Source organism: Aethalodelphis obliquidens, unplaced genomic scaffold, assembly GCF_003676395.1.
Source record: "Aethalodelphis obliquidens isolate GAN/ISIS:26980383/991018 unplaced genomic scaffold, ASM367639v1 scaffold105, whole genome shotgun sequence".
In the NCBI taxonomy this organism is placed as follows: Eukaryota; Metazoa; Chordata; class Mammalia; order Artiodactyla; family Delphinidae; genus Aethalodelphis; species Aethalodelphis obliquidens.
Genome location: NW_020838049.1, coordinates 1162590 through 1187864, shown reverse-complemented (window position 1 = coordinate 1187864; position 25275 = coordinate 1162590). Strand labels below are relative to the sequence as shown.

At 35.5% G+C, this 25275-nt stretch overlaps 1 protein-coding gene across 1 annotated transcript in view; it reads left to right on the top strand.

The window, feature by feature from the left end:
* The window catches only part of FAM227B (family with sequence similarity 227 member B), a 253534-nt gene that overhangs the window by 19122 nt on the left and 209137 nt on the right, over nucleotides 1-25275 (top strand). The window contains exons 2-7 of the mRNA XM_027096637.1: nucleotides 2921-2974; nucleotides 5215-5446; nucleotides 12962-13029; nucleotides 17899-17934; nucleotides 18400-18504; nucleotides 22728-22826. Of these exons, the coding sequence (XP_026952438.1) occupies nucleotides 2924-2974; nucleotides 5215-5446; nucleotides 12962-13029; nucleotides 17899-17934; nucleotides 18400-18504; nucleotides 22728-22826 (591 nt within the window). The 5' untranslated portion in view covers nucleotides 2921-2923. The remainder of the gene's footprint in view (nucleotides 1-2920; nucleotides 2975-5214; nucleotides 5447-12961; nucleotides 13030-17898; nucleotides 17935-18399; nucleotides 18505-22727; nucleotides 22827-25275) is intronic.

The following is a 25275-nucleotide window of genomic DNA, read 5'->3' as shown; positions in this document are numbered from 1 at the left end:
TTTGATATTAATATAGACACAGTTTTCTTATGTTTCGTATTTACATGGTTCTAGAAATCCCATTCGCTTCTTTTTTAGAATTTCTATTTCTCTTTAAATACTCCATGTCTTCATGCATTATAATCCAACCTATATTTTAAAATCTTTAATGTATTTATAATAGCTGTTTTTAAGTCCTTGATGCTAATTACAATCACTGGATTCTCAGTGACTTGGTTTGTATTGACTGCATTTTCTTTTGATTATGGATCCCATTTTCCTTCTTTGTATGTCTTGAAATTATATTGTGTATTAGACATTATGTGGAAAATATTGTGGAGGCTGAAGTTTTAGTTTTAGTTTTGAGAGTGCAAGCCTTTTTTCTCTCCTTAGTACTTCGAGAGGCTGATTTTGTTTTTTTTTTTAAATACTCCTAGATTTGAGTTGGGCTTTAGGGTTGGCTGCAGCTTTAATTAGATTGAGTTAACTTGTGACTAACCCAAATTTCAACCTCCCTCTTCACAGCCACCTGTTATATCTTGTCAATGTTGAGTTGGTACACGTGTGGAATGAAGTTTTAACTATTATTGGTTCACCTTTGTACTCAATTCTGTCTGGGCTTCTGGAACCCAAGGACTATAAGAATGTGTTGGCTTACATAAGTTCTGTATCTTTCCAGCCCCTCCTCTTCTGCTTTTCTAACAAAACTCAGAAGTAAGACTTGGGGGCCGGAGAAGGGATTGTTTGGTTGAGTCATTTATTCTTTCATTTGGGTATCTTTCAGACTCTGGTTAATCCCCCAGCTCATGGTGACTCTTGAGGCCCAGCTGATTTCTCTTTCTCTCTTTGAAGTTACTGCGCCATGGCAGGCCAACTCTTCCCTCAGTGTATGCACAGAGCTCACTGTTGGGTAAGGAAGCTGCCACAGCTTTATGCTCACTTGAGATGTTCCTCTCTGGATTTCGGGTCATCAAGGCTTACAAGGAGGGTGGCTTCATGGGCTTGCAAGCTGTGCAGTTGCATAGGACCTACTGATTAGAAGGACCCTATACTAGGTTTAATAGCCTGATGTTACCATCTTAAAATTCTTATTTTTTGAACAAGGGACTCTGAATTGTCACAAATTATGTAGTCCTGCTTACTGGCATCCACCACTTTTCACTAACCCCATAGAAAAGTAAGATTTTTATTTGGTCTGGGATTTTCATATTGTTACCATGGAAGCATCGGTGTTTTTGCATCCTTCTGCATCCTACCAAGGTCATAAGTCTGTTTAATTTATGCCTCACCTCCTTTTAACTTCCCCACTATAGAACTCTGGGATTGTATATTGAAATTATCTGAAATTTTCCTATGCAAGTTTCACTTCTTCAATTCCTTTTTCTAATTCCCTTTAGTTGAAATGTGGGTATTTTTAGGGCTTTGTACTAGAAGTGGTTTGACAGCCATTACAAAGGGGAAAAAAAGGTAACATTTAAATTGGCTCCTTTGTATTCTGTGCATCTCAAAATATACTGATAGCTTTCTTCTAGTGAAATTGCTATACTCGCTATCCCTGAAGATGATACTGTGAACATTTTTTTGTCTCTAAGCATTCTGTGCACACCATCTCTTATTACTTATTCTTCTCAATTTGGCTAGGCCTAGAGCCTGTGTTTTCCATAAAATTTCTTGACAGCTCTGTGCATCTTTGCTTCTGTACACTTGTTTTTTATAATGACTGTCACATATGTCCTTTATTTTATTACTGTATTATCTGTTATATATTTACTTATGTTCATCACATATTTTAAACAGTATTAAGACAGTGAAATATTGTATTCAACCTCAAATGTGTAGTTATTTTTGCAAAACATGGTCTTGTGATTTGTAATCTTGATCATTTTATCTATTGATATGAAATATGTTCTAGTAAATTAAACTATAATACAATCTTTTCAGACATGTCATCATCAGAACATTAGGGTATTATATTAGGATATCCTGAATTCTTATTTTTGCCTTCTTCTCACTGGTTTTTCATTCTCTAGAAATGGTTTTATTATTTTTTAAAATACACATTTCTTTGACATTCGTCTACTCATTTATTCATTAATTTATACACATCACAGTACTTAATTATGCACTGACCATTGGCCAGTCACTACATGAAATTTTGACACTTCAGCAGTGATTACACTACAGTTTTTGTCCTCATAGAGATACAAATCTGCTGTTGTTACCGTAAAGAATCTTTTGGGGGGCCAAGGAGGGCTTCCTAGAGAAAGCAACTTTTAATTTGATGTTTGAAATAAGAGTTAAATAGGCCAAGAATGAATTGGAGGGAGAGGGTTTGGGGCAGGGGAGCCTTCCAAGCAGAAGGACGAATGTGCACACAGTCTCTAAGGCAAGGAATAGCAAGATGTCTTGATTAAAATTAATTTGTCTAATGAAAGAATACATTTTCAACTTACAAAGAAACTACTAGCAAAAATGGGATTATTACTTACTACACTGAAACATTCAAAGATTTAAATTATTTTCACCAGGTCACTACTGTGCCTTTTAAAATATTCCATCAGTAAGAGGAGAATGTTATTATATCACTGGCTCTGAATTTATTGTAGACACCATCCAAGATAGCCCAAGATATCTTGGAACTCTTGTTGGAATTGGAAATGAGGCTATTCATCAGGATTCACATGGAGCTTTTCTCCAGGAGCAGTGTATGAGACGGAAACGTTTTACAGAATTTGGTTTGGGGGCTCCGAATTTAAACATTGATCTCTGTCCCTTTTCAAAGTGCAAGGACTTAACAAAAGTGAACATTTAACAATATCTTACAGCTCTGAAAATTATAACTTAAGTCCAGTATCATAATGTACTGAAATAAATTAGGTGTAAGCATCATATAAACAATCTGAATTTATGTTAATGAACAATATTGATTTTACTTCATTAGAAAATGCAAGAACCTCCAAAGAACATTGAAGAATTCTTAAAGCTTCAAAACTTGGTGAGTGGAATATACTGTTTTATGGGACTTTGATATATGACTGGTGCACATATCAGTCTTCTTCCTTTAGGAAAAAATAACAATTCTTTTTGATTGCTTATAGAATTACTTTGTCAATTTAAAAAGAAATTGTTGAGAGTTTGATTAGAATTACAGTAGGCTTTTGAAATTACCTTTAGAAACTTAGTCCTTTTAAAAAATACGTTCTAAAATTATATAATGTTAAAGCTATAAAGACTTTATGTGCCACCCTCATCTATCTACCTCCTTAAATGTAATTTTTTACGTTTCAAAATTACCAATATGTTTTTTTTCTAATTATGACTATGATAGTCATTTTAGAAAATTAAGAGATAAGCACTGAAAAGGATAAGCATCCTAATTCTATCATTTATAGATTAATCACGTATATCTCACTTTTTAAAGTAAGGAAATCATAATCTAATCAGGCTGGTAGAATTTCAAGATACTTTATTCACCTCATACTGTAATTCAGTATCTTGGACAAGAATTGTGATATCTCAAGTCTGGCATAAAGGCTACCTTTTCATAAACCTTTGTGCATATTGTAAAATCTGTTCAAATTCATTTCCATTTTAGCCTCTCCCCACTTTCCCAATGTCCCTAACAATAGCAAGTGATGACTCATACGTAAGGACTATGTTTTCAAATCTGGCTGTCATTCTAATTTGACAATGTTTGTCTCCAGGGAGTATATCTTGTGATCATATCTTATTTTTCTGAGATCTTTGTATTTTTGACACATCCAGATTTTAATGCTGGAAAACTTCCCCAGGTGGTTATGTGTTTTGTTTAAGATGTATGTTTATAGGATTTGGGAGAGGGCACTTATGTATCTAAGTAATATTCTCTTTTTCCAAAATGGCAGGGGCACCTAGATCCTGCTGGGAAACTTCTCCAGCATTAAAAGCTGGGTATTATTCAGGTACCTGTTATCATTAGAGAATACAGTGGGTTTAGGAAGCTTTTAAAGGAAGAAAAATGGAAGTAGAATAGACCAACGCAGGTTTAAAATTTCTGATCTGCAGACTTCAGATTTATTCCCATTTAAGCTAAATTCTCAGAATATCTTACCCAAATTCCTCTTAAAGAGTTTCATCCTGTGAAAGTTCCTACTATTCCAGAAAGCATTTTCTTATTCACAAACCTTTAATTGTGTCAGCTGTATTTCTTTGTTTTGGTATTAAACAATTTTATTAAAAGGTAAACTTAGATTTGCAAATATTAATGTTGTGATTCCTCTTTCCTTCCCTTCATTTCCCTTTCTTTTCTTCCCTTTCCTTGTTCTCCTTCCTTTCCTGAACAATGTACTCCTAAGGCCATTTGGCGGCCAAAACAAGGCAGCATCCACATTGGCGGGGGAGGGGAATGTTCTGTGGTCACCCAGAGCAGCCTTTCTGAACTCAGCCACCGTGAGGGAAGGTATCCATGTGATACCACAGGTGCTGGGGTCCAAGGGGGTGAGGATGGTATTCACATGTGGCCTTGGGTGGGGAGGTAGTTCAGGAAATGTGGAGGTAGGCTATGGCCTGGTATGAGAAGTCAGAGCCTAAGCAGGATGAGAGGGGCATCCACATAGTGAAGAGTCTGGCAATGGATAGGAGAGATTGGCTACCTGAAAAGATGGATCAAATAAGTACATATATTTAAGATAATGGCAGCTAGGGTTTTCACTGTTGGAGATGTTAATTATAATATGGAAAGAGAAAACTAGAATGTTTGAAACTGGAATTAGAGTTATCAGTATGAACTTGTGGTTTTAATTACATAGACTGAGGAACTGTTGTAGACTGAAGGGGACTAAAGACATATGATGCTTAAACACAATGTGTGATACTGAACTAAAGCCTTTTGCTATAAAGAGCATTATTGATTTAGTTGATGAAACTTGAGTAAACTCAGAGAATTAGATAGGAACAATGTAACAATGCCAATTTCCTTATTCTGATGGTTTGTTTTTAGAAAATAAATGCTAAAGTATTCAAGGATGATGGGGTCATCAGTCAAGTAAGCAACTTACTTTCAAATGATAAAAAAAGGGTTTTATAAAGCATCTGAAACTTCTAAAGTTTATGTTTTTTCCCACAAATTAAAAAAATGCATTTAATAAAAAATGCTATAGAATAAAGCCTGAATTTCAGCTCATTGATTTTTGAACTCTTCTATTTAAATTCATTTAAAAAAATGATTTAAGTTGTATTGTCTCACATTTTTTGCAGGATCACTGGCCAAAGGAAATCCATTTTGGGGATAATGATAAATTGCTATGTACTCTGAAGAAAATAAAAGAAGATAGTTCATTTACTTCAATTTATACACATCTACGGGGAAATGTCCCGCGAGTACATGATGCGGCCATGGCCATGGAGTCAAGATTAGCAGAGTGTTCAATTCTTCTGAAAAACCATGTCTCTGGAATATTTGAGTGGAACAGAATAACTTCCAGGACAAGTAAACCTTATTTTTTATATGCGTAAAGTAATTGTCACTCGTGTGTGTGTCTATCACTGTGTGTGTGCATTCTCATAAAGAATGAAATCCTAAGATATAAAATATCAAAACATAAATTTATTCTATTTTAAAACCTCTTCATTTCAAAATGGTCCAATTTGGATTTTTAGTTGAAAATGAACATTTGGATTCAAAGAAAGTGTTGCTAGGATAAAGCCTAAAACAGTTCTGACCTTTGAGCTGGAGCAGAAGTAACCAAATATCAGGAAAACAGGGTTGCATCAACGAATATTGTTACCAGAGACAAGCAAGTCAGCAAGAGTCAGGAGATTAAAAACAGACCTACAACCCAAAGTAAAAGGAGTGAGACTTGAACTATATGAGCTAAGTTAATCTGTGGGAAGTACCTAGCATTCACTATTGGATAACTGCAGACTGAGTGAAAAGCTTATCTGTAAGTAATGATAATTTTTACTACTTTTCAGTATTTATATAACCTTTACCTAGTTGTGTTTATTAACACTTTCACAATAGTTTTAGATACTAATGGTGATTCTTATCTTTTTCTTTATTTAACGGGCAAACTTGTAATATATGTCTTTTTTTTTTTAATCTTTATTGGGGTATTATTGCTTAACAACGTTGTGTTGGTTTCTGCTGTAAAACAAAGTGAATCAGCTATGTGCATATGTATATCCTCATATACCCTCCCTCGTGCACCTCCCTCCCACCCCTCTAGGTGGTCGCAAAGCACCGAGCTGATCTCCCTGTACCATGCAGCTGCTTCCCACTAGCTATCTGTTTTACATTTGGCAGTGTATATAAGTCCATGCCACACTCTCACCTCGTCCCAGCTTACTCTTCCCCCTCCCTGTATCCTCAACTCCAGCCTCTACATCTGCTTCTTTATTCCTGTCCTGCCCATAGGTTCATCAGAACCATTTTTTTCTTTTTTTTTTACAGTCCGTATATATGTGTCAGCATACGGTATTTGCTTTTCCCTTTCTGACTTACTTCACTCTGTATGACAGACTCTAGGTCCATCTGCCTCACTACAAATAACTCAATTTTGTTTCTTTTTATGGCTGAGTAATATTCCATTGTATATATGTGCCACATCTTCTTTATCCATTCATCGTCGGTGGATACTTAGGTTGCTTCCATGTCCTGGCTATTGTTAATAGAGCTGCAATGAACATTGTGGTACATGTCTCTTTTCGAATTATGGTTTTCTCAGGGTATATGCCCAGTCGTGGGATTGCTGGGTTGTATGGTAGTTCTGTTTTTAGTTTTTTAAGGAAGCTCCACACTGTTGTCCATATGGCTGTATCAATTTACATTCCCACCAACAGTGCAAGAGGGTTCCCATTTCTCCATACCCTCTCCAGCATTTATTGTTTGTAGATTTTTTGATGATGGCCATTCTGACCAGTGTGAGGTAATCATTTCTCTAATGATTAGTGATGTTGAGCATTCTTTCATGTGTTTGTTGGCAATCTGTATATCTTCTCTGGAGAAATGTCTGTTTAGGTCTTCTGCCCATTTTTGGATTGGGTTGCTTGTTTTTTTGTTATTGAGCTGCATGAGCTGTTTGTATATTTTGGAGATTAATCCTTTGTCAGTTGCTTCGTTTGCAAATATTTTCTCCCATTCTGAGGGTTGTCTTTTGGTCTTGTTTATGGTTTCCTTTGCTGTGCAAAAGCTTTTAAGTTTCATTAGGTCCCTTTTGTTTTTATTTCCATTTCTCTCGGAGGTGGGTCAAAAAGGATCTTGCTGTGATATATGTCATAGAGTGTTGTGCCTATGTTTTCCTCTAAGAGTTTTGTAGTGTCTGACCTTACATTTAGGTCTTTAATCCATTTTGAGTTTATTTTCGTATGTGGTGTTAGGAAGTGTTCTAATTTCATTCTTTTACACGTAGCTGTCCCATTTTCAAAGCACCACTTAATGAAGAGGCTGTCTTTTGTCCATTGTATATTCTTGCCTCCTTTATCAAAGATAAACCCACGTACATATGGTCACCTTATCTCTAGGCTTTCTATTCTGTTCCATTGATCTATATTTCTGCTTTTGTGCTACTACCATACTGTCTTGATTACTATAGCTTTGTAGTATAGTCTGAAGCCAGGGAGCCTGATTCCTCCAGCTCCATTTTTCATTCTCAAGGTTGCTTTGGCTATTTTGGGTCTTTTGTGTTTCCATACAAATTGTGAAATTTTTTGCTCTAGTTCTGTGAAAAATGCCAGTGGTAGTTTGATAGGGATTGCATTGAATCTGTAGATTGCTTTGGGTAGTAGAGTCATTTTCACAATGTTGATTCTTCCAATCCAAGAACATGGTATATCTCTCCATCTGTTTGTATCATCTTTAATTTCTCTCATCAGTGTCTTATAGTTTCCTGCATACAGGTCTTTTGTCTCCATAGGTAGGTTTATTCCTAGGTATTATATTCTTTTGGTTGCAGTGGTAAATGGAAGTGTTTCCTTAATTTCTCTTTCAGATTTTTCATCATTAGTGTATAGGAATGCAAGAGATTTCTGTGCATTAATTCTGTAGCCTGCTACTTTACCAAATTCATTGATTAGCTCTAGTAGTTTTCTGGTAGCATCTTTAGGATTCTCTATAGTATCATGTCATCTGCAAACAGTGACAGTTTTACTTCTTCTTTTACGATTTGGATTCCTTTTATTTCTTTTTCTTCTCTGATTGGCTAAAACTTCCAAAACTATGTTGAATAATAGCAGTGGGAGTGGCCAACCTTGTCTTGTTTCTGATCTTAATGGAAATGGTTTCAGTTTTTCACTGTTGAGAGTGATGTTGGCTGTGGGTTTGTCATATATGGCCTCTATTATGTTGAGGTAGGTTCCCTCTATGACTACTTTGTTCAGGGTTTGTTTTTTTTTATCATAAATGGGTGCTGAATTTTTTTAAAAGCATTTTCTGCATCTATTCTGATGATCATATGGTTTTTATCCTTTGTTTTGTTAATCTGGTGTATCACATTGATTGATTTGAGTATATTGAAGAATCCTTGCATTCCTGGGGTAAAGCCCACTTGATCATGGTGTATGATCCTTTTAATGTGCTGTTGTATTCTGTTGGCTAGTATTTTGTTGAGGATTTTTGCATGTATATTCATCAGTGATATCGGCCTGTAGTTTTCTTTTTTTGTGATATCTTTCTCTGGTTTTGAATTCGCGGTAATGACCACCAGATAGAATGAGTTTGGGAATGTTCCTCCCTCTGCTATATTTTAGAAGAGTTTGAGAAGGATAGGTGTTAGCTCTTCTCTAAATGTTTGATAGAGTTCATCGGTGAAGCCATCTGGTCCTGGGCTGTTGTTTATTGGAAGATTTTTAATCACAGTCTCAATTTCAGTGCTTGTGATTGGTCTCTTTATATTTTCTATTTCTTCCTGGTTCAGTCTCGGAAGGTTGTGCTTTTCTAAGAGTTTGTCCATTTCTTCCAGGTTGTCCATTTTATTGGCATATACTTTATTGTAGTAATCTCTCATGATCCTTTGTATTTCTGCAGTGTCAGTTGTTACTTCTCTTTTTTTTTTTCTAATTCTGTTGATTTGAGTCTTCTCCCTTTTTTTCTTCATGAGTCTGGCTAATGGTTTATCAATTTTGTTTATCTTCTCAGAGAACCAGCTTTTAATTTTATTGATGTTTGCTATTGTTTTCTTCATTTCTTTTTCATTTATTTCTGATCTGATCTTTATGATTTCTTTCCTTCTGCTAACTTCAGGGTTTTTTTTTGTTCTTCTTTCTCTAATAGCTTTAGGTGTAAGGATAGGTTGTTTATTTGAGATTTTCCTTGTTTCTGGAGGTAGGATTGTATTGCTATAAACTTCCCTCTTAGAACTGCTTTTGCTGCATCCCATAGGTTTTGGGTTGTCATATTTTCATTGTCATTTGTTTCTAGGTATTTTTTAATTTCTTCTTTGATTTCTTCAGTTATCTCTTGGTTATTTAGTAGTGTATTGTTAAGCCTCCATGGGTTTGTATTTTTTACAGTTTTTTTCTTGTAATTGATATCTAGTATCATGGCTTTGTAGTTGGAAAAGATACCTGATACAATTTCAATTTTCTTAAATTTACCAAGGCTTGATTTGTGACCCAAGATATGATCTATCCTGGAGACTGTTCCATGAGCACTTGAGAAAAATGTGTATTCTGTTGTTTTTGGATGGAATGTCCTATAAATATCAATTAAGTCCATCTTGTTTAATGTATAATTTAAGCTTGTGTTTCCTTATTTATTTTCATTTTGGATGATCTGTCCATTGGTGAAAGTGGCCTGTTAAAGTCCCCTACTCTGATTGTGTTACTGTAGATATCCCCTTTTATGGTTGTTAGCATTTGCCTTATGTATTGAGATGCTCCTATGTTGGGTGCATAAATGTTTACAATTATTATGTCTTCTTTGTGGATTGATCCCTTGATCATTATGTCGTGTCCTTGTTTGTCTCTTATAATAGTCTTTATTTTAAAGTCTATATTTTCTGATATGAGAATTTCTACTCCAGCTTTCTTTTAGTTTCCATTTGCAAGGAATATCTTTTTCCCTCCCCTCACTTTCAGTCTGTATGTGTCCCTAGGTCTGAAGTGGGTCTCTTGTAGAGAGCATTTATACGGGTCTTGTTTTTGTATCCATTCAGCCAATCTATGTCTTTTGGTTGGAGCATTAAACCATTTACATTTAAGGTAGTTATCAGTATGTACGTTCCTATTACCATTTTCTTAATTGTTTTCGGTTTGTTATTGTAGGTCTTTTCCTTCTCTTGTGTTTCCTGCCTAGAGAAGTTCCTTTAGCATTTGTTGTAAAGCTGGTTTGGTGGTGCTGAACTCTCTCAGCTTTTGCTTGTCTGTAAAGGTTTTAATTTCTTCATCAAATCTGAATGAGCTCCTTGCTGGGTAGAGTAATCTTGGTTGTAGGCTTTTCCCTTTCATCGCTTTAAATACATCCTGCCACTCTCCTCTGGCTTGAAGAGTTTCTGCTGAAAAATCAGCTGTTAACCTCATAGGGATTCCCTTGTATGTTATTAGTTGTTTTTCCCTTGCTGCTTTTAATATTTTTTCTTTGTATTTAATTTTTGATAGTTTGATTAACATGTGTCTTGGTGTGTTTCTCCTTGGATTTATCCAGTATGGGACTCTTTGTGCTTCCTGTATGGGGCTCTCTGTGCTCCTGGACTTGATTGACTATTTCCTTTCCCATCCATGTTAGGGAAGTTTTCAACTATAATCTCTTCAAACATTTTCTCAGTCCCTTTTTCTCTTCTTCTTCTGGGACCCCTATAATTCAAATGTTGGTGTATTTAATGTTGTCCTAGATGTCTCTGAGAGTGTCCTCATTTCTTTTCATTCTTTTTTCTTTATTCTGCTCTGCGATAGTTATTTTCACTATTTTATATTCCAGGTCACTTATTTGTTCTTCTACCTCAGTTATTCTGCTATTGATTCCTTCTAGAGGATTTTTAAGTTCATTTATTGCGTTGTTCATCATTGTTTGTTTGCTCTTTCGTTCTTCTAGGTCCTTGTTAATCACTTCTTGTATTTTCTCCATTTTATTTCGAAGATTTTGGATCATCTTTACTATCGTTACTCTGAATTCTTTCAGGTAGACTGCCTATTTTCTTGTCATTTGTTTGGTCTGGTGGGTTTTTACCTTGCTCCTTCATCTGCTGTGTTTCTCTGTCTTCACATTTTGTTTAACTTACTGTGCTTGGGTACTCCTCTTCACAGGCTGCTTTTGCTGTCTGCTGTCAGTGGGTGAGGTTGGTTCAGTGGGTTGTGTAGGCTTCCTGGTGGAGGGGACTGGTGCCTGTGTTCTGGTGGGTGGGGCTGGATCTTGTCTTTCTGGTGGGCAAGACCATGTCTGGTGGTGTGTTTTGGCGTGTCTATGACCTTATTATGATTTTAGACAGCCTCTCTGCTAATTGGTGGGGTTGTGTTCCTGTCTTGCTAGTTGTTTGGCATGGGGCATCCAGCACTGGAGCTTGCTGGCCATTGGGTGGAGCTGGGTCTTTGTGTTGAGCTGGAGATCTCTGAGAGAACCCTCACCACTTTATATTACATGGGGTCCAGAGGTCTCTGTTGGTCCAATGTGCTGAACTCGGCTCTCCCATCTCATAGGCTCAGGCCTTCCATCAGGCCACAGCACCAAGACCTTGTCAGCCACACAGCTCCAAAGTGACCTCTCTGTGATGCTCCTGAGGTTATAGTCATAGAGTTTTGTCAAAATGAGAATCACCTGTGATGAGAGGGTGCTCTTGGCTCCTGTGGCATCTCTGAGGTGCACAGTGGCGTTGGTTTTTTGAGTTGGAAAGACTGAAAACTGGATTAAGCTGGCCACTGCAGGAAGCACTCGTGCTGCCTACATGAAGAAGCTTTGCTCCTCATATATGTCTTAAGAATGATACTGGTTGTACTTATAAAGTATTTTCTGTGTATTAAATAAATATAATAGTTATATTATTTAGCTATTTAATATCCTTTTTTGGACCTTGAGTTTTCAAAATCTGAGAATGTGTTTAAATACAATACTGTTAAATTCACTACTGTTACAATTTTCTTATTGAATTTTTTTTTTTTTGACTGCGTTGGGTCTTTGTTGCTGTGTGTGAGCTTTCTCTAGTTGCGGTGAGCGGGGGCTACTCTTTGTTGCATCGCAGTGGCTTCTCTTGTTGCGGAACATGGGCTCTAGGTGTGCAGGCTTCAGTAATTGTGGCATGCAGGCTCAGCAGTTGTGGCTTTTAGGCTCCAGAGCACAAGCTCAGAAGTTGTGCCACATGGGCTTAGCTGCTCTGCGGCATCCTCCTGGACCAGGGCTCCAAACTATGTCCCCTGCATTGGCAGGCAGATTCTCAAGCACTGTGCCATGAGGGAAGTCCCTTATTGAATTTTTAATTATTGTAATTTTAAAAAATATTTTTGAAATTATACAAGCTACATATATATACTTGTGTGTGACTATATAAACATATAGGGAGAGAGAGAGAGCACATGTGTATGCTTTTAAAAAATAATTTTCTGTATATTTATTGTCCTCTATGTGTAAATATCAGAGCTTGGACTCTGATATTTAAGTCTAGGTTATCTGACTTCAAAGCCCCCCATAGTCTTTCACTGGGCCATACTCCAAAGTACTGTACTGTATTGAATATAAGGTGACAGTGAAACAACCAAATGTAAGTGGCTGAGCTGTTTGAAAAACATAGGCTTGTTCAGTAGTAAGGGATTAAGGTAAAACTTTGGATATAGGAATAAGTACTAAAGATATATTAGTTGGAGCATGACATTTCTAAATAGCAAAAGGAAACAGGAGATATAATTATTCAACTAAGACTGATTCAACTAAGACTGTGTGTGTCTAGCATTATGCTTGTCAAAATAGCTAGATGATCTCATTGAATGGTTTTATATATAATCTACTTAAAGTATTTACATTTTTCTCAATTTTAAAGGCTATTTATATATTTATATGTTGTGAATTCTCATTTTTTTATAGGTTCTCATGGAAAATTGGAACAATATAAGGAATTTCTGAGGAATTACCATAAGGAAAAGAAGATAATGGTATTGTATTTGTTTTCATCTTCCTTAAAAAATTATATTTTCACAGAAAATATAATCAGTATAATTTCATAGATAAGTACTAGTAACATTAAAAAATTTCCTTTTAGTCTTTTATCATCTATCTATCCCTGTTTTTAAAATATTTGGACTCATATTTTTCTTTACACATACATTATGAGTGTTGGCATTTTCACATCACTACAAGTTATTTGAAGACTTATATTTCATCCTCTGGTTATTTAAAAATTTATAACATCTTAGGGATACAGGTCCTATATCAGTCATTTTCCTTTAGGAAAAAAATAACAGTTATTTTTACTGCCTGTAGAATTACTTTGTTAATTTTTTTTAATCTCTTTGAGAGTTTGATTAGAATTATATTTTGAATGACTTTGAGAAACTTAGTCCTTTTCAAAAATACATTCTAAAATTAAAGCTATAAAGACTTTAAGTGCTACCACTCATCCATCCACCTCCTTAAATGTTTTTTAAATTTCAAAATTACTTTTTATGTTTTTTCCTGATTATGACTAAGGTAGTCATTTTAGAAAATTAAAAGAGATAAGCACTAAAAAGGCAAGTATCTTAACTTTATCATTTATAAATAAATTACATATATCTCACTATTGTCATTTTCATTGTTCTTTAAAAATTTTTTAGAAAATTCAAATTAAACTATTTCTAATTCATTAAATGTTTTATGGAATTTTCATCATTAAATATCATTCTACATCATTTCAAAAATAAACTAATGTAATAGCCCTTTTGTTGGACGTTTAGGTTAGTTTTCATTATTCATTATTATTTACTAAGGTTCTGTGAACAGAGCTAAAAATTGTGCTTATGCATGAGTATTTTCTTAATATAAATTTCAGAAGAGGAACCACATGGGAAAAATGTGAAAAGCTAAGTGTTTTGACACATACTGCCAAAATGTTTTCTAGAAAGGTGGCACCAATTTGTATTTGTAACAATAGAGTCTGTGATTGATCCCTTACCCATCCCCTTGTCAATATTTAATATTGTATTTTTTAATGTTTGCAAATTGACAGGCATAAATGTTATCAGTTGCATACATTTCACTAATGAAGTTGATTTTTTAGTTTTTTATTAGGTTTTGTGTTTCTATTATTATGAATTGCCTATGAACTTTGGGCATTTTTTAGCTGTTCTTCTATTTCTAAGAGCTGTTTATGCTTTAAAACTATTAACACTTCTCAGTAACATATGTTATACATACTTATATTACTTTCTTGGTTGCCTTTTAACCCAAAAGTATTTTTTCACTGTATAGAATTTTATATTTTCATGAATCTGTAATTTTTTATTGAAATCTTATGCCTTTAGTGCCATAATATTAAGAAAGCTTTCTTCGTTACAAGATCATACATATATTCACCTGTGTTCTCTTATATTGTTCTTACAGATTTATTTTTTTGTGTTTAATTCCAGTGTTTATTTTTGTGCAAGGGAGTAAAGCATAAGGGTGTTATTTTAGGTCTATCAGTAGATTTGTGTGCTTTTTTTAAAATTTATTTTTTTATTGAGGTAACATTGGTTGTAAGCGTTATGTAAGTTTCACATACAACATTATATTTCTAATTCTGTATACCCTACAGCATGCTCACCACCAAAATACAGATTCTGCCTGTCACCACATGTTTGATCTCCTTTACTCATTTAGCCCTCCCCACTACCCCTTCCCCTCTGGTTACCACTACTCTATTCTCTTTATATGTGTTAGTTTTTTGTTTGGTTTGGTTTGTTCATTTTTTTGGTTTGTTTTTGCTTTTGTTTTTTGTTTTTATATTCCACATATAGTCACATAAAAACGTGTGATTTTCTTCATATAAGTTCTACACATTCCCTGTTAAATGTATTCCTAGGTATCTTAAATTTTTATTACTAATGTCCATGAGATTAGTTTTCCATTATGTAATTAAATGGGTTATTGTTGGTATATAGGAAATTATTATTGGTATAGGTATATTACTCAACAATGTTACCAGTTTCTCATCTTGTCTGACTGACTCAGAAAGAATGATAGTACTTTGCTATTAGGTACAACTTTAAATGTTTAGATAACATTTTTCAGATTAAAGAAATTTACTCCAAGTTTAATAAAGATATATGGATGTGGGTATAGATGTAGATTAAATATTAGATTTGAATATAGATATCGCTGTACACAAAAACTAAAAACATCTTTATGGTTTGAAATGGAGAGGAAAATAATCCACTGTGGTGATAGCAAAAGCTATTTTAAGCCTTTCATGTGTGAATGTGGCAGATTACATTAACAGCTTTTCAGAAGTTGAACCATTCTTATATTAGGATATATTTTTTTTTTTTTTTTTTTTTTGCGGTACGCGGGCCTCTCACTGCTGTGGCCTCTTCCGTTGCGGAGCACAGGTTCCGGACGCTCAGGCTCAGCAGCCATGACTCACGGGCCCAGCCGCTCCGTGGCATGTGGGATCTTCCTGGACCGGGGCACGAACCCGTGTCCCCTGCATCGGCAGGCGAACTCTCAACCACTGCGCCACCAGGGAAGCCCCAGGATATATTTTTAATGCATTATTGGATTTGGTTTGCTTTTTGGATTTTACATCTGTGTCTGATAAGTTATGATTATCTTTTTTGGTTTTGGTATAAAAATTATACAAACTTCAGAAAATTAGTTACTTAGCTTCTCTTCTCTTAGCATCTCTTTAGTCTATAGATAGTTTGTTGAATATAGGGATATCATTTGTTCTTGATGTTTGGCAAAGTTGCTTGTGAACTTTTATTGATTTTATTTATATTTTGCAGAGGGAATAGGTAGGTTGGTAGAAAAGCTGTCTGGAAGTTAACAGGTCCATAAATACCAACTTGTGTAGATTGTCAAAACATATTCAGTGAAAAAAAGCAAGTTACCAAGTAATATGTACAGTTAATATCATTCCTTTAAATTTTAAAAACATACCAAAAGTCTACATATTCTTTCTATGTATATACACATATATGTAAAAGTATTTTAATGGAATTGAAGGGGTGCAAACCAAACAAATGATAGTGACTATCTCAAGGAAGGGGAACACACGGTTTGAACTAGAGATCGTGGTAAAAAGGGATCTAATTTTATATTTTATTATATGTAAACTTCATATTTTATCTTAAATAGTCTTAAGCAAATACTAAAATAACAGTAATCCATTCTAGGTTGTGAGAACATGGGAACACTGGTAGTTACATTATTCATTGTGATTTCTGTATTAATTTTCAAAAGAATTTCAAAAATTCTAATGAATTTTATCAGATGACTTTCCAGGATCTATTGAAATGACCTTTAGATGAATTACACTAACAAAATTTTAATAATAATTTTTATTGAATATGTTTTTTGGCTGCATTGGGTCTTCATTGCTGCATGTGGGCTTTTCTCTAGTTGCGGCAAGCAGGGGCTACTCTTCATTGCAGTGCACAGGCTTCTCATTGCGGTGGCTTCTCTTGTTGTGGAGTGTGGACTCTAGGCACGCGGGCTTCAGTAGTTGTGGCTTGCGGGCTCTAGAGCGCAGGCTTAGTAGTTGTGGCGCACGGGCTTAGTTGCTCCATGGCATGTGGAATCTTCCCAGACCAGGGCTTGAACCTGTCACCTGCATTGGCAGGCAGATTCTTAACCACTGTGCCACCAGGGAAATCCAGGATTTTAACATGAATTATTTATATTTTTGTGGTATCTTTTCCAGGTTGTATGACCAAGAACTAGTTCTGTGTTACTATTACTCTGTTCCTTGAAAGGTGTTTCTTTGCTTCCTGCAAAATAAAGCCAGGACTTTGAGATTAACATTAACATCTTTCTAAATCTGACGCCGTCTTTAACGACCAGTTATATCTGTACCTGTCAAGCACATAGCCTTCTTTCTTATAATTGATCTCACTTTCCTTCTCCTTTTTATCCCTTTGCACATTTTTTAAAAATGCCAATAATGTGATCCTCTTTCATTTAGCAATCTGTAATCATCCTTTCAAATTGGTTTCCTATGTCTTCTCTTAAATAATATATGTTACGTGTGTATGTGTATAAAATTTGCCTGTAAGCCTATGTATTTGGGGAGGAAATGGGTATATGGAAAATAATAAACAATATATTAACATGTCTAGATGATCAAAAACTAATTTATACAGAAGGCTTCTTATTCTCTGTGTAAAGTAGTGTGGTGGACACAAAGATGTTCCTCCCAGATTCCCCTTCAAGGAAGGACCCATTGCCCCAACTGCTAAGAGTGCTGTTAGGGGACACCCTTCAGCTGCAGCCCCTTCAGGGATTGCCTCTCACAGAGAGAACTTCCTCTCCCAAGTAAACGACCATCCAGGAGCCACTCACATACAATGACTAATCAAGTCGGAAACAGAAAGGCCTGGCAGTTTCAACCCAGTGCAGAACAACTACTATGGGTCCTTTCAGTTCACAAGCTCTGCTTAGGGTCAGGGCTGTTAGATGTGCATCATAGCTGACTTCTCAATCTTCCCTTTCCTCTTGCCTTCCATAGATATTAATCCCAAAGTCACTCCCAATAAACATTCTGAACACTAAATTCCACCTCACAGTCTGTTTCCCAGTGGACCCAAACTGCAATAAGTAGTTTGTTTATATTTCTATCATAGCCCTTATCTCTTTGTGTTTTGTATACGTATCTGATTCCTCTCTTGCCCTCTGACTAACTTGAGGACAAGGAATATCTTTGCATTCCCAGCATCTAATACAGCAACAGCATTCTAGGCCTCACTAAGAGATGCATACACACACACACACGTTAACTGAACAAAGTTACAAAGTATAAAAATTCTTAAATTTAGAATTTTAAAGATTTTATTTTAAATGTTTTCCAGCTTTCAGATGACATGGAGACAAAGAAGGATATAGAGGTATTTACAATTTCTGTTTTATGAGATTATATATCAAAAGTATTATGTGGATCTAAAAGAATGTTTACAATAAGATAGATAAAGCTATAAATTTAGATAGGGGCCCCAGGAGAGAAAGTTGGAAACAAATACAGAAGCGTTCTTTTTCTGCCTAGTCCATTTCTTTATGTGTAGTGTAGCTAAAATTCTTGGTAATTTGAGCTATGTCAAAATTAGTTCTGAAGTAATTGTTTTTACTTTTAGATTTGGCATATGAATATGTCAGTGCTCTTAATTTCATAGAAACAGATAATATGAAGATTTTTCTTAGGTGGGATAAATATATTTTACTTATTTTTAGTAAAAGTATGTAAAATAATTATGTTAATGAATGATAGTTAAATATCTGTCTTCTGTAGACATATGAGACTACTATACTGAAAAGAATGAAGTAATTCCTGTTCTGTGGTATTTCCCTCTTTCTAGGGTTGCAACTTCCCAGGATTCAGAACAAATGAGCTTACTCAACTACCCAGACATTTGAATGCTGAACAGATTTATCTTTTTATTTTAAAAGCCCATAACTTTGACGTATGTAAACATTATTTTATTATTATTGTGTGATATATTTTGAGAATATGATTTGATGAATTAGACCTTAATTTAAAGCTATGACAGATTAGGTGTTAAGCAAGATTTAATTCTTTTGGGCATTAAGTCTGGCAGGAAGGACCAGTGACATTTTTTTTTTTTTTTTGCGGTACGCGGGCCTCTCACTGTTGTGGCCTCTCCCATTGCAGAGCACGGGCTCCAGACGCGCAGGCTTAGTGGCCATGGCTCACGAGCCCATGCCGCTCCGCGGCATGTGGGATCCTCCCGGACCGGGGCACGAACCCGTGTCCCCTGCATCAGCAGGCGGACTCTCAACCACTGCACCACCAGGGAAGCCCCAACCAGTGACATTTTTAACACTCTAATCTCCAGAAGAGAATGTATTAGATTCTGTGTTACTGCCTCAGGAGTCTGAGGTTGCCAGTGTGCATTGGCTTGGCATGTGACTGTAACAGGTGTTTCACTCCCCCTCTTCCTGCTCTATAGCTCAGGATATGTTAGCCTGCTCATTTTGATCCCAAAATAATTTATGAGAGCCCTTCCCCACACCCTACCTTTTGAACCTCCAAGTGTCTGGGGAATTTTTAAGAAATATCCCTACAGAGTAGCCAGTTGATGAAAAACTGCAGGCATAGGAAGGTAACTAGATCATTGGACACCGATTGCCAGGGATAGGACGAGGGCTGAGTGGTTACTGGTATTGATTTCCCACCCAGTTAAATATTAAGCGGTCATCTAAAAAGGTTTCTGTTTCCTGGGGACTTGAACAGTGCTCCTTGTACCTCCAGGCAGATTCCTCTCAAGACAGTTCTCTAAGATGGACTTGGCCCCTAGTAGGCCCTCTTCCCATCCCTCACCCCCAGCCTCCTTGTGGCTCTTTCTTTCTCGACACAAAATCCCTGTTTTCCCTCCTGCTATAGTATTCTACAGTCCTTCAGAAGGAGTATAATCAACCATTAAATTTGGATGAATCAGCTCCAGCCATTATTTTCTGCCCATTTTTCCCTCTCTTCAAGGTGAAAGAGAGTGTATCACTTTAGTGTTCCATCTTCAAGACACAGTATTCCAAGAAATAATCTGATTAACCTGACTTGGGTCTCCTGTTTGCCCCTCAGTTAGGGAACCACAGAGCACCTCAGTTGAAAACTCCACCTAAAATGATTCAGTAATGACACTCTCTCTTATTTTCCATGCTAATACAGATGCTTTTCAATTCTCTTTTATGTTTTATGGGATTTGGGTGAGAGGGAAGGCTTAGTTTGCCGTCTTGATCACCTGATACAATTTTTTTTTTGAGAAAAACAATAGATGGTAATTGTTATGCCTGGATCATGAGCTTATTTGTGACTTTCTCTGACTATATTTTCCAAAGTTTCCTCAGGGAAAAGGTTTTATTGTAAAAAGAAATTAATACAAATTATTGTTAAAATCATCTTATAAATGTTCTAGACAATATAATCTTTTTAACTCTCACATTCTGTGTTCTAAAATGGGACTGTGTTTTAACTATGGGTGCATGTACATCACAGTCACATAAACAAGGCACAGAAGTACAGCTATGATAAACATTTCATATGGTTAACTTGGAGGACGCTGTCATTTTTGAAAGAAGTAGGAAAGTGAGGAGTGTAAATAGGTATGGGTTTGGGGGAAGGGGTGCACAGGATATGACAAGCAGCTGGGTGTAGGATATTTTGAGTTTGTGTACCAGTGGTATATCTAGGTATAGATAACCAGTGTTTTATTTGTTAATACCCCTCCCTGATTTCAGTAAAGAATTTAAATTGGCTTGCTAGATCATGCACAATGCAGTGGCATTGAGATAGATGATGACATTAAAGTGAAGAGAAAATAAGCTTAGGAAAATAATATCAGAGGGAAGGTTATTTCATAGAAATGCTTATTATAACATCTGAAACTTGGAAAAAGAAGGTTAAAGGGTTACTGTTACATGCTTGAAGGTGAGGGAATCCATGGAATTGACTGGATTCACGTAACCCCATCCAAATACATTCCTGAACATACAGTCATAGATTAAGTTTCTTGATAAAGTATAAATTATCCCCTTTACCACCCAGAATGGACCCTTGGCTACAGATGATGCTCAGTAAAAATTTTATTGAATTGAGTGAAAAGCGGCCTATATTTTAAGAAAGCTGAGCCACAAAGATACAGATATACACAAACAGAAATCAAGAGATCATTAGAAGTAGTTTTATCCAACCTAGAATCTATATTAGGAGAATAAATTCCAAGTCAGATAATGTATAGGTTTTAAGGTATGTTTACATTTGTTTGAATCAAAAAAGTATCACAAAAGGGTAGAGGGTGATGGAGGAAAGTACCATTTAACTTTTTAAGTCGGGTTTGGGGTTTTTTGGCTGATTTCTGTTTTTGGCTGTTTTGACTAAATATTGATATATTTTAAGGAATCTGGAATTTTCCTGAAAAAGAAAGTTAGTGATACTAAACATAACCAAAGCTTAGAATAGAAGCAATCATGCAGTTAGTTTACACTAAAAAGCATGTTTGCTTGAAATTTGCAAATAATTTCAACAAAAAATATTCAGATTTTCTCCTGTATTTTAAGAAGGGGGAAGGGTAAGCTGTGACAAAGTGAGAGAGTGGCATGGACATATATACACTACCAAATGTAAAAAGGATAGCTAGTGGGAAGCAGCCGCATAGCACAGGGAGATCAGCTCGGTGCTTTGTGACCACCTAGAGGAGTGGGATAGGGAGGGTGGGAGGGAGGGAGACGCAAGAGGGAAGAGATATGGGAACATATGTATATGTATAACTGATTCACTTTGTTATAAAGCAGAAATTAACACACCATTCTAAAGCAATTATACCCCAATAAAGATGTTAAAAAAAACCGTGCTAAATAAGTTGAAGCTGTTACCAATGTATATACTATAGTTAGTGGCCTATGAAGGAGAAGTGCTCCCACAGTATGCATGATAGATAATCTCCTTGGTATAAACGTTTGCACGGTATCCTTTTTGTAGACTTGTACTTGAGGAACAGAAATTCATACCTATGGATTTCATTAAAAGAATTCTTGAACTCTACTGAGTCTGGCCTTACAAACTTTTAGTGAATAAAATAAAATGACTATTGAAGGTACCTATTTAAACCAAGACTTATAGTCTCTAGTAGTCATGGTGAATTAACTTTATGTGCCAATTTTGATGAATTGCTTAGAGTGAACACTATCTTTAGGGTCTAGACTTATGATGGGGCCCATTGGGTTACAATCCCATGATTGCTGATACCTGTCTTCAGCATAAAAGGGAAATTGTTAACATGTGTCTTGGAGTTTTGCTATTCCTCTTCTAGTCTACACTGTCGTTTCAGTGACTACTAATCAAATGTGATTATTGAGAATATGAAATATGCCTGGTGTGACTCAGCTGAATTTTTTTTTAATTGAAGTATGGTTGTTTTACAGTTGTCTTAGTTTCTGATGTATAGCAAAGTGATTCAGTTATACATACATATGTATATATGTTCTTTTTAAGGTTCTTTTCCATTATAGGTTATCACAGCGTATTGAATATAGTTCCCTATGCTATACAGTAGGACCTTGTTGTTTACCTATTCTACATATAGTAGAGTGTATCTGTTAATCCCAAACTCATAATTTATCCCTCTCCCCTACTTTCCCCTTTGGTAACCATAGTTTGTTTTCTATGTCTGTGATCAGCTGAAGTTTTAAATTTTATTTATTTTAATTATATATAAATTTTAAAATTAATACTTGATTCAGTTATTGAACAACTTTCAATTATGGTTGAAACAAAATTACAACCATATAGTTTACAAAATCTAATTGCGATCTAGTATTTATGATGAAAATTTATGTTCAAATTGAGATGTGCTATAAGTATAAAATATACACTATATTTCAAAGACCCAGTACCCAAAAGAATGTAAAATATTTCATTAATAATTTAATAACAATTATGTATTAAAATATATTTTAAATACATTTGGTTAAACAAATTGTCACTAAAATTTCACCTTTTACTTTTACTTTTTTAAAATGTCTATTAGAAAATATATATATGGCTCACATGAAATTTCTATTAAGCAGTGGTAGTTTATAACTATTAAATACACACTCTTTATAAAGCCTATTTACAGTAACATGTCTTATAATATTATTAATTTGATCTCCATGTGTCTTTTTTCCATAGGGAAAAATTTTTAAAATCTGGAAGACTCATTTCCTCTCAGAAGCCTCTGTTGCTCTTTTGCATGATTCCTTTTGGTGGTGGTTTCTCCATAAATTTAAGGTATAATGATATTTTTTAAACTTCTTTTTTTTAAAGTTGATTTGCAGCATAATTAATTTTTCAGTAGAGGTAGCACTGGTACAAAAAATGTTTTCCGATCCTGTCACAGAACTTGTTTTTTTAGTATTCTGCACATGTTAGAAATCCTGTTTGAAATCTAGAGTTCTTTCAGAGAAGTTAAAACCTTAATATGGATTTCAAAGATCCAGAGTCTTTATTAATCAGAAAAAGATTAGTGAAATCAAACACTGTACTGAGTAACAAAGTTGTAGCTTTACTCAATACTGTAACGTGCTGATGAACGCGAAACAGAATATCCACTGCAAATCAGTGACATTGAGGGAGGTTTCACTTAGAAAACACTCTACAATATCAGATGGGGTGAGGGTCCTCACTTGATTCAGAAAGATAAAAACTCTGCTTAGGATTAAAAAGGGAAAGACGTGGGTATCTGGGAAGCAATAAGAGAATGGAAATAAGCAGTACCTGAGTCTTATATTAGAGAATACGTGAACCTGGAAAAAGTGGTGAATACCAATGACTGCCATGTGGCCTCTGGATCTAGAAGGATGGAAAGTAGTGTAACGCAGGGGATCGCGGTCTAAGCATTAAGAAGGTGTGCTACCCCATCCGGGGAGCCTGATAACAGACTCAGTTCTTCACCTCCCCACCTCAAATTACCCAAAGAAAACTGCTAATGGATTCTTTCATACCATGAAGGAATGGGTGTTACTAATTTTACATACAAGCCATTTACATAGAGCTTCATGTTAGAATAATTAATGTAATTCCAGGTAAGATTATCTGTACTATGTTTCTATTATTGTTAGGAGTTGAATGAGGGATAGGAAGCGGTGTATCAGTTCTACAAAGGTAATTACATAGGGAAATTTTTGCAATCAGAGTTTTATTACCTTAAATTTCTTTCTCTAGATGTGAATCCCAAATTTATGTTTTTCCATGATAGAACATGAGAAGAAACATTACTTTCCCACTTAAATCTGTTAGGATTATGTATAGCAAGTTTTTGAAGGAAACATAATCTAGCAATGTTTCTAGTAACTTTGTCAAGCCATATAATATTATTTTGAAGAAACAGATTTGACCCGAAGATATTAATGACCCACTACATATATAGGATTATCCTTAGAATAAACAAGGATTAGAAATCTTTTTATCTTTAAGCAAGCTATTCTCTAGAAACTACTGGCTTCCTAAAATTAAAATGCAGTTATTAAGTAATAATGTTTTTGACATCTTTATTGGAGTATAATTACTTTACAATGTTGTGTCAGTTACTGCAGTATAACAAAGTGAATCAGATATACGCATACATATATCCCTATATCCCCTCCTTCTTGCGTCTCCCTACCACCCTCCATATTCCACACCTCTAGGTCGTCACAGAGCCCTGAGCTGATCTCCCTGTGCTATGCAGCTGCTTCCCACTAGCTATCTATTTTACATTTGGTAGTGTATATGTGTCGATGGTACTCTCTCACTTTGTCCCAGCTTACTCTTCCCCCTCTCCATGTCCTCAAGTCCATTCTCTATGTCTGTGTCTTTATTCCTTTCCTACCCCTAGGTTCATTGGAACCATTTTTTTTAGATTCCGTATATATGTGTTAGCATATAGTATTTAGTTTTCTGACTTACTTCACTCTGTATGACAGACTCTAGGTCCATCTACCTCACTACAAATAACTCAATTTCGTTTCTTTTTATGGCTGAGTAGTATCCCATTGTATATATGTGCCACATCTTCTTTATCCATTCATTTGTCGACGGACACTTAGGTTGCTTCCACGTCCAGGTTATAGTAAATAGTGCTGCAATGAACATTGTGGTACATGACTCTTTTTGAATTACGGTTTTCTCAGGGTATATGCCCAGTAGTAGGATTGCTAGGTCATATGGTAGTTCTAGTTTTAGTCTTTTAAGGAAGCTCCATACTGTTCTCCATAGTGGCTGTATCAATCTACATTCCCACCAACAGTGCAAGAAGGTTCCCTTTTCTCCACACCCTCTGCAACATTTATTGTTTGTAGATTTTTTGAAGAAGGCCATTCTGACGAGTGTGAGGTGATACCTCATTTTAGTTTTGATTTTCATTTCACTAATGATTAGTGATGGTGAGCATCCTATCATGTGTTTGTTGGCAATCTGTATATCTTCTTTGGAGAAATGTCTATTTAGGTCTTCTGCCCATTTTTGGATTGGGTTGTTTGTTTTTTTGATATTGAGTTGTATGAGCTGCTTGTATATTTTGGAGATTAATCCTTGGTCAGTTGCTTCATGTGCAAGTATCTTCTCCCATTCTGAGGGTTGTCTTTTGGTCTTGTTTATGGTTTCCTTTGCTCTGCAAAAGCTTTGAAGTTTCATTAGGTCCCATTTGTTTATTATTGTTTTTGTTTCCATTTCTCTAGGAGGTGGGTCAAAAAGGATTTTG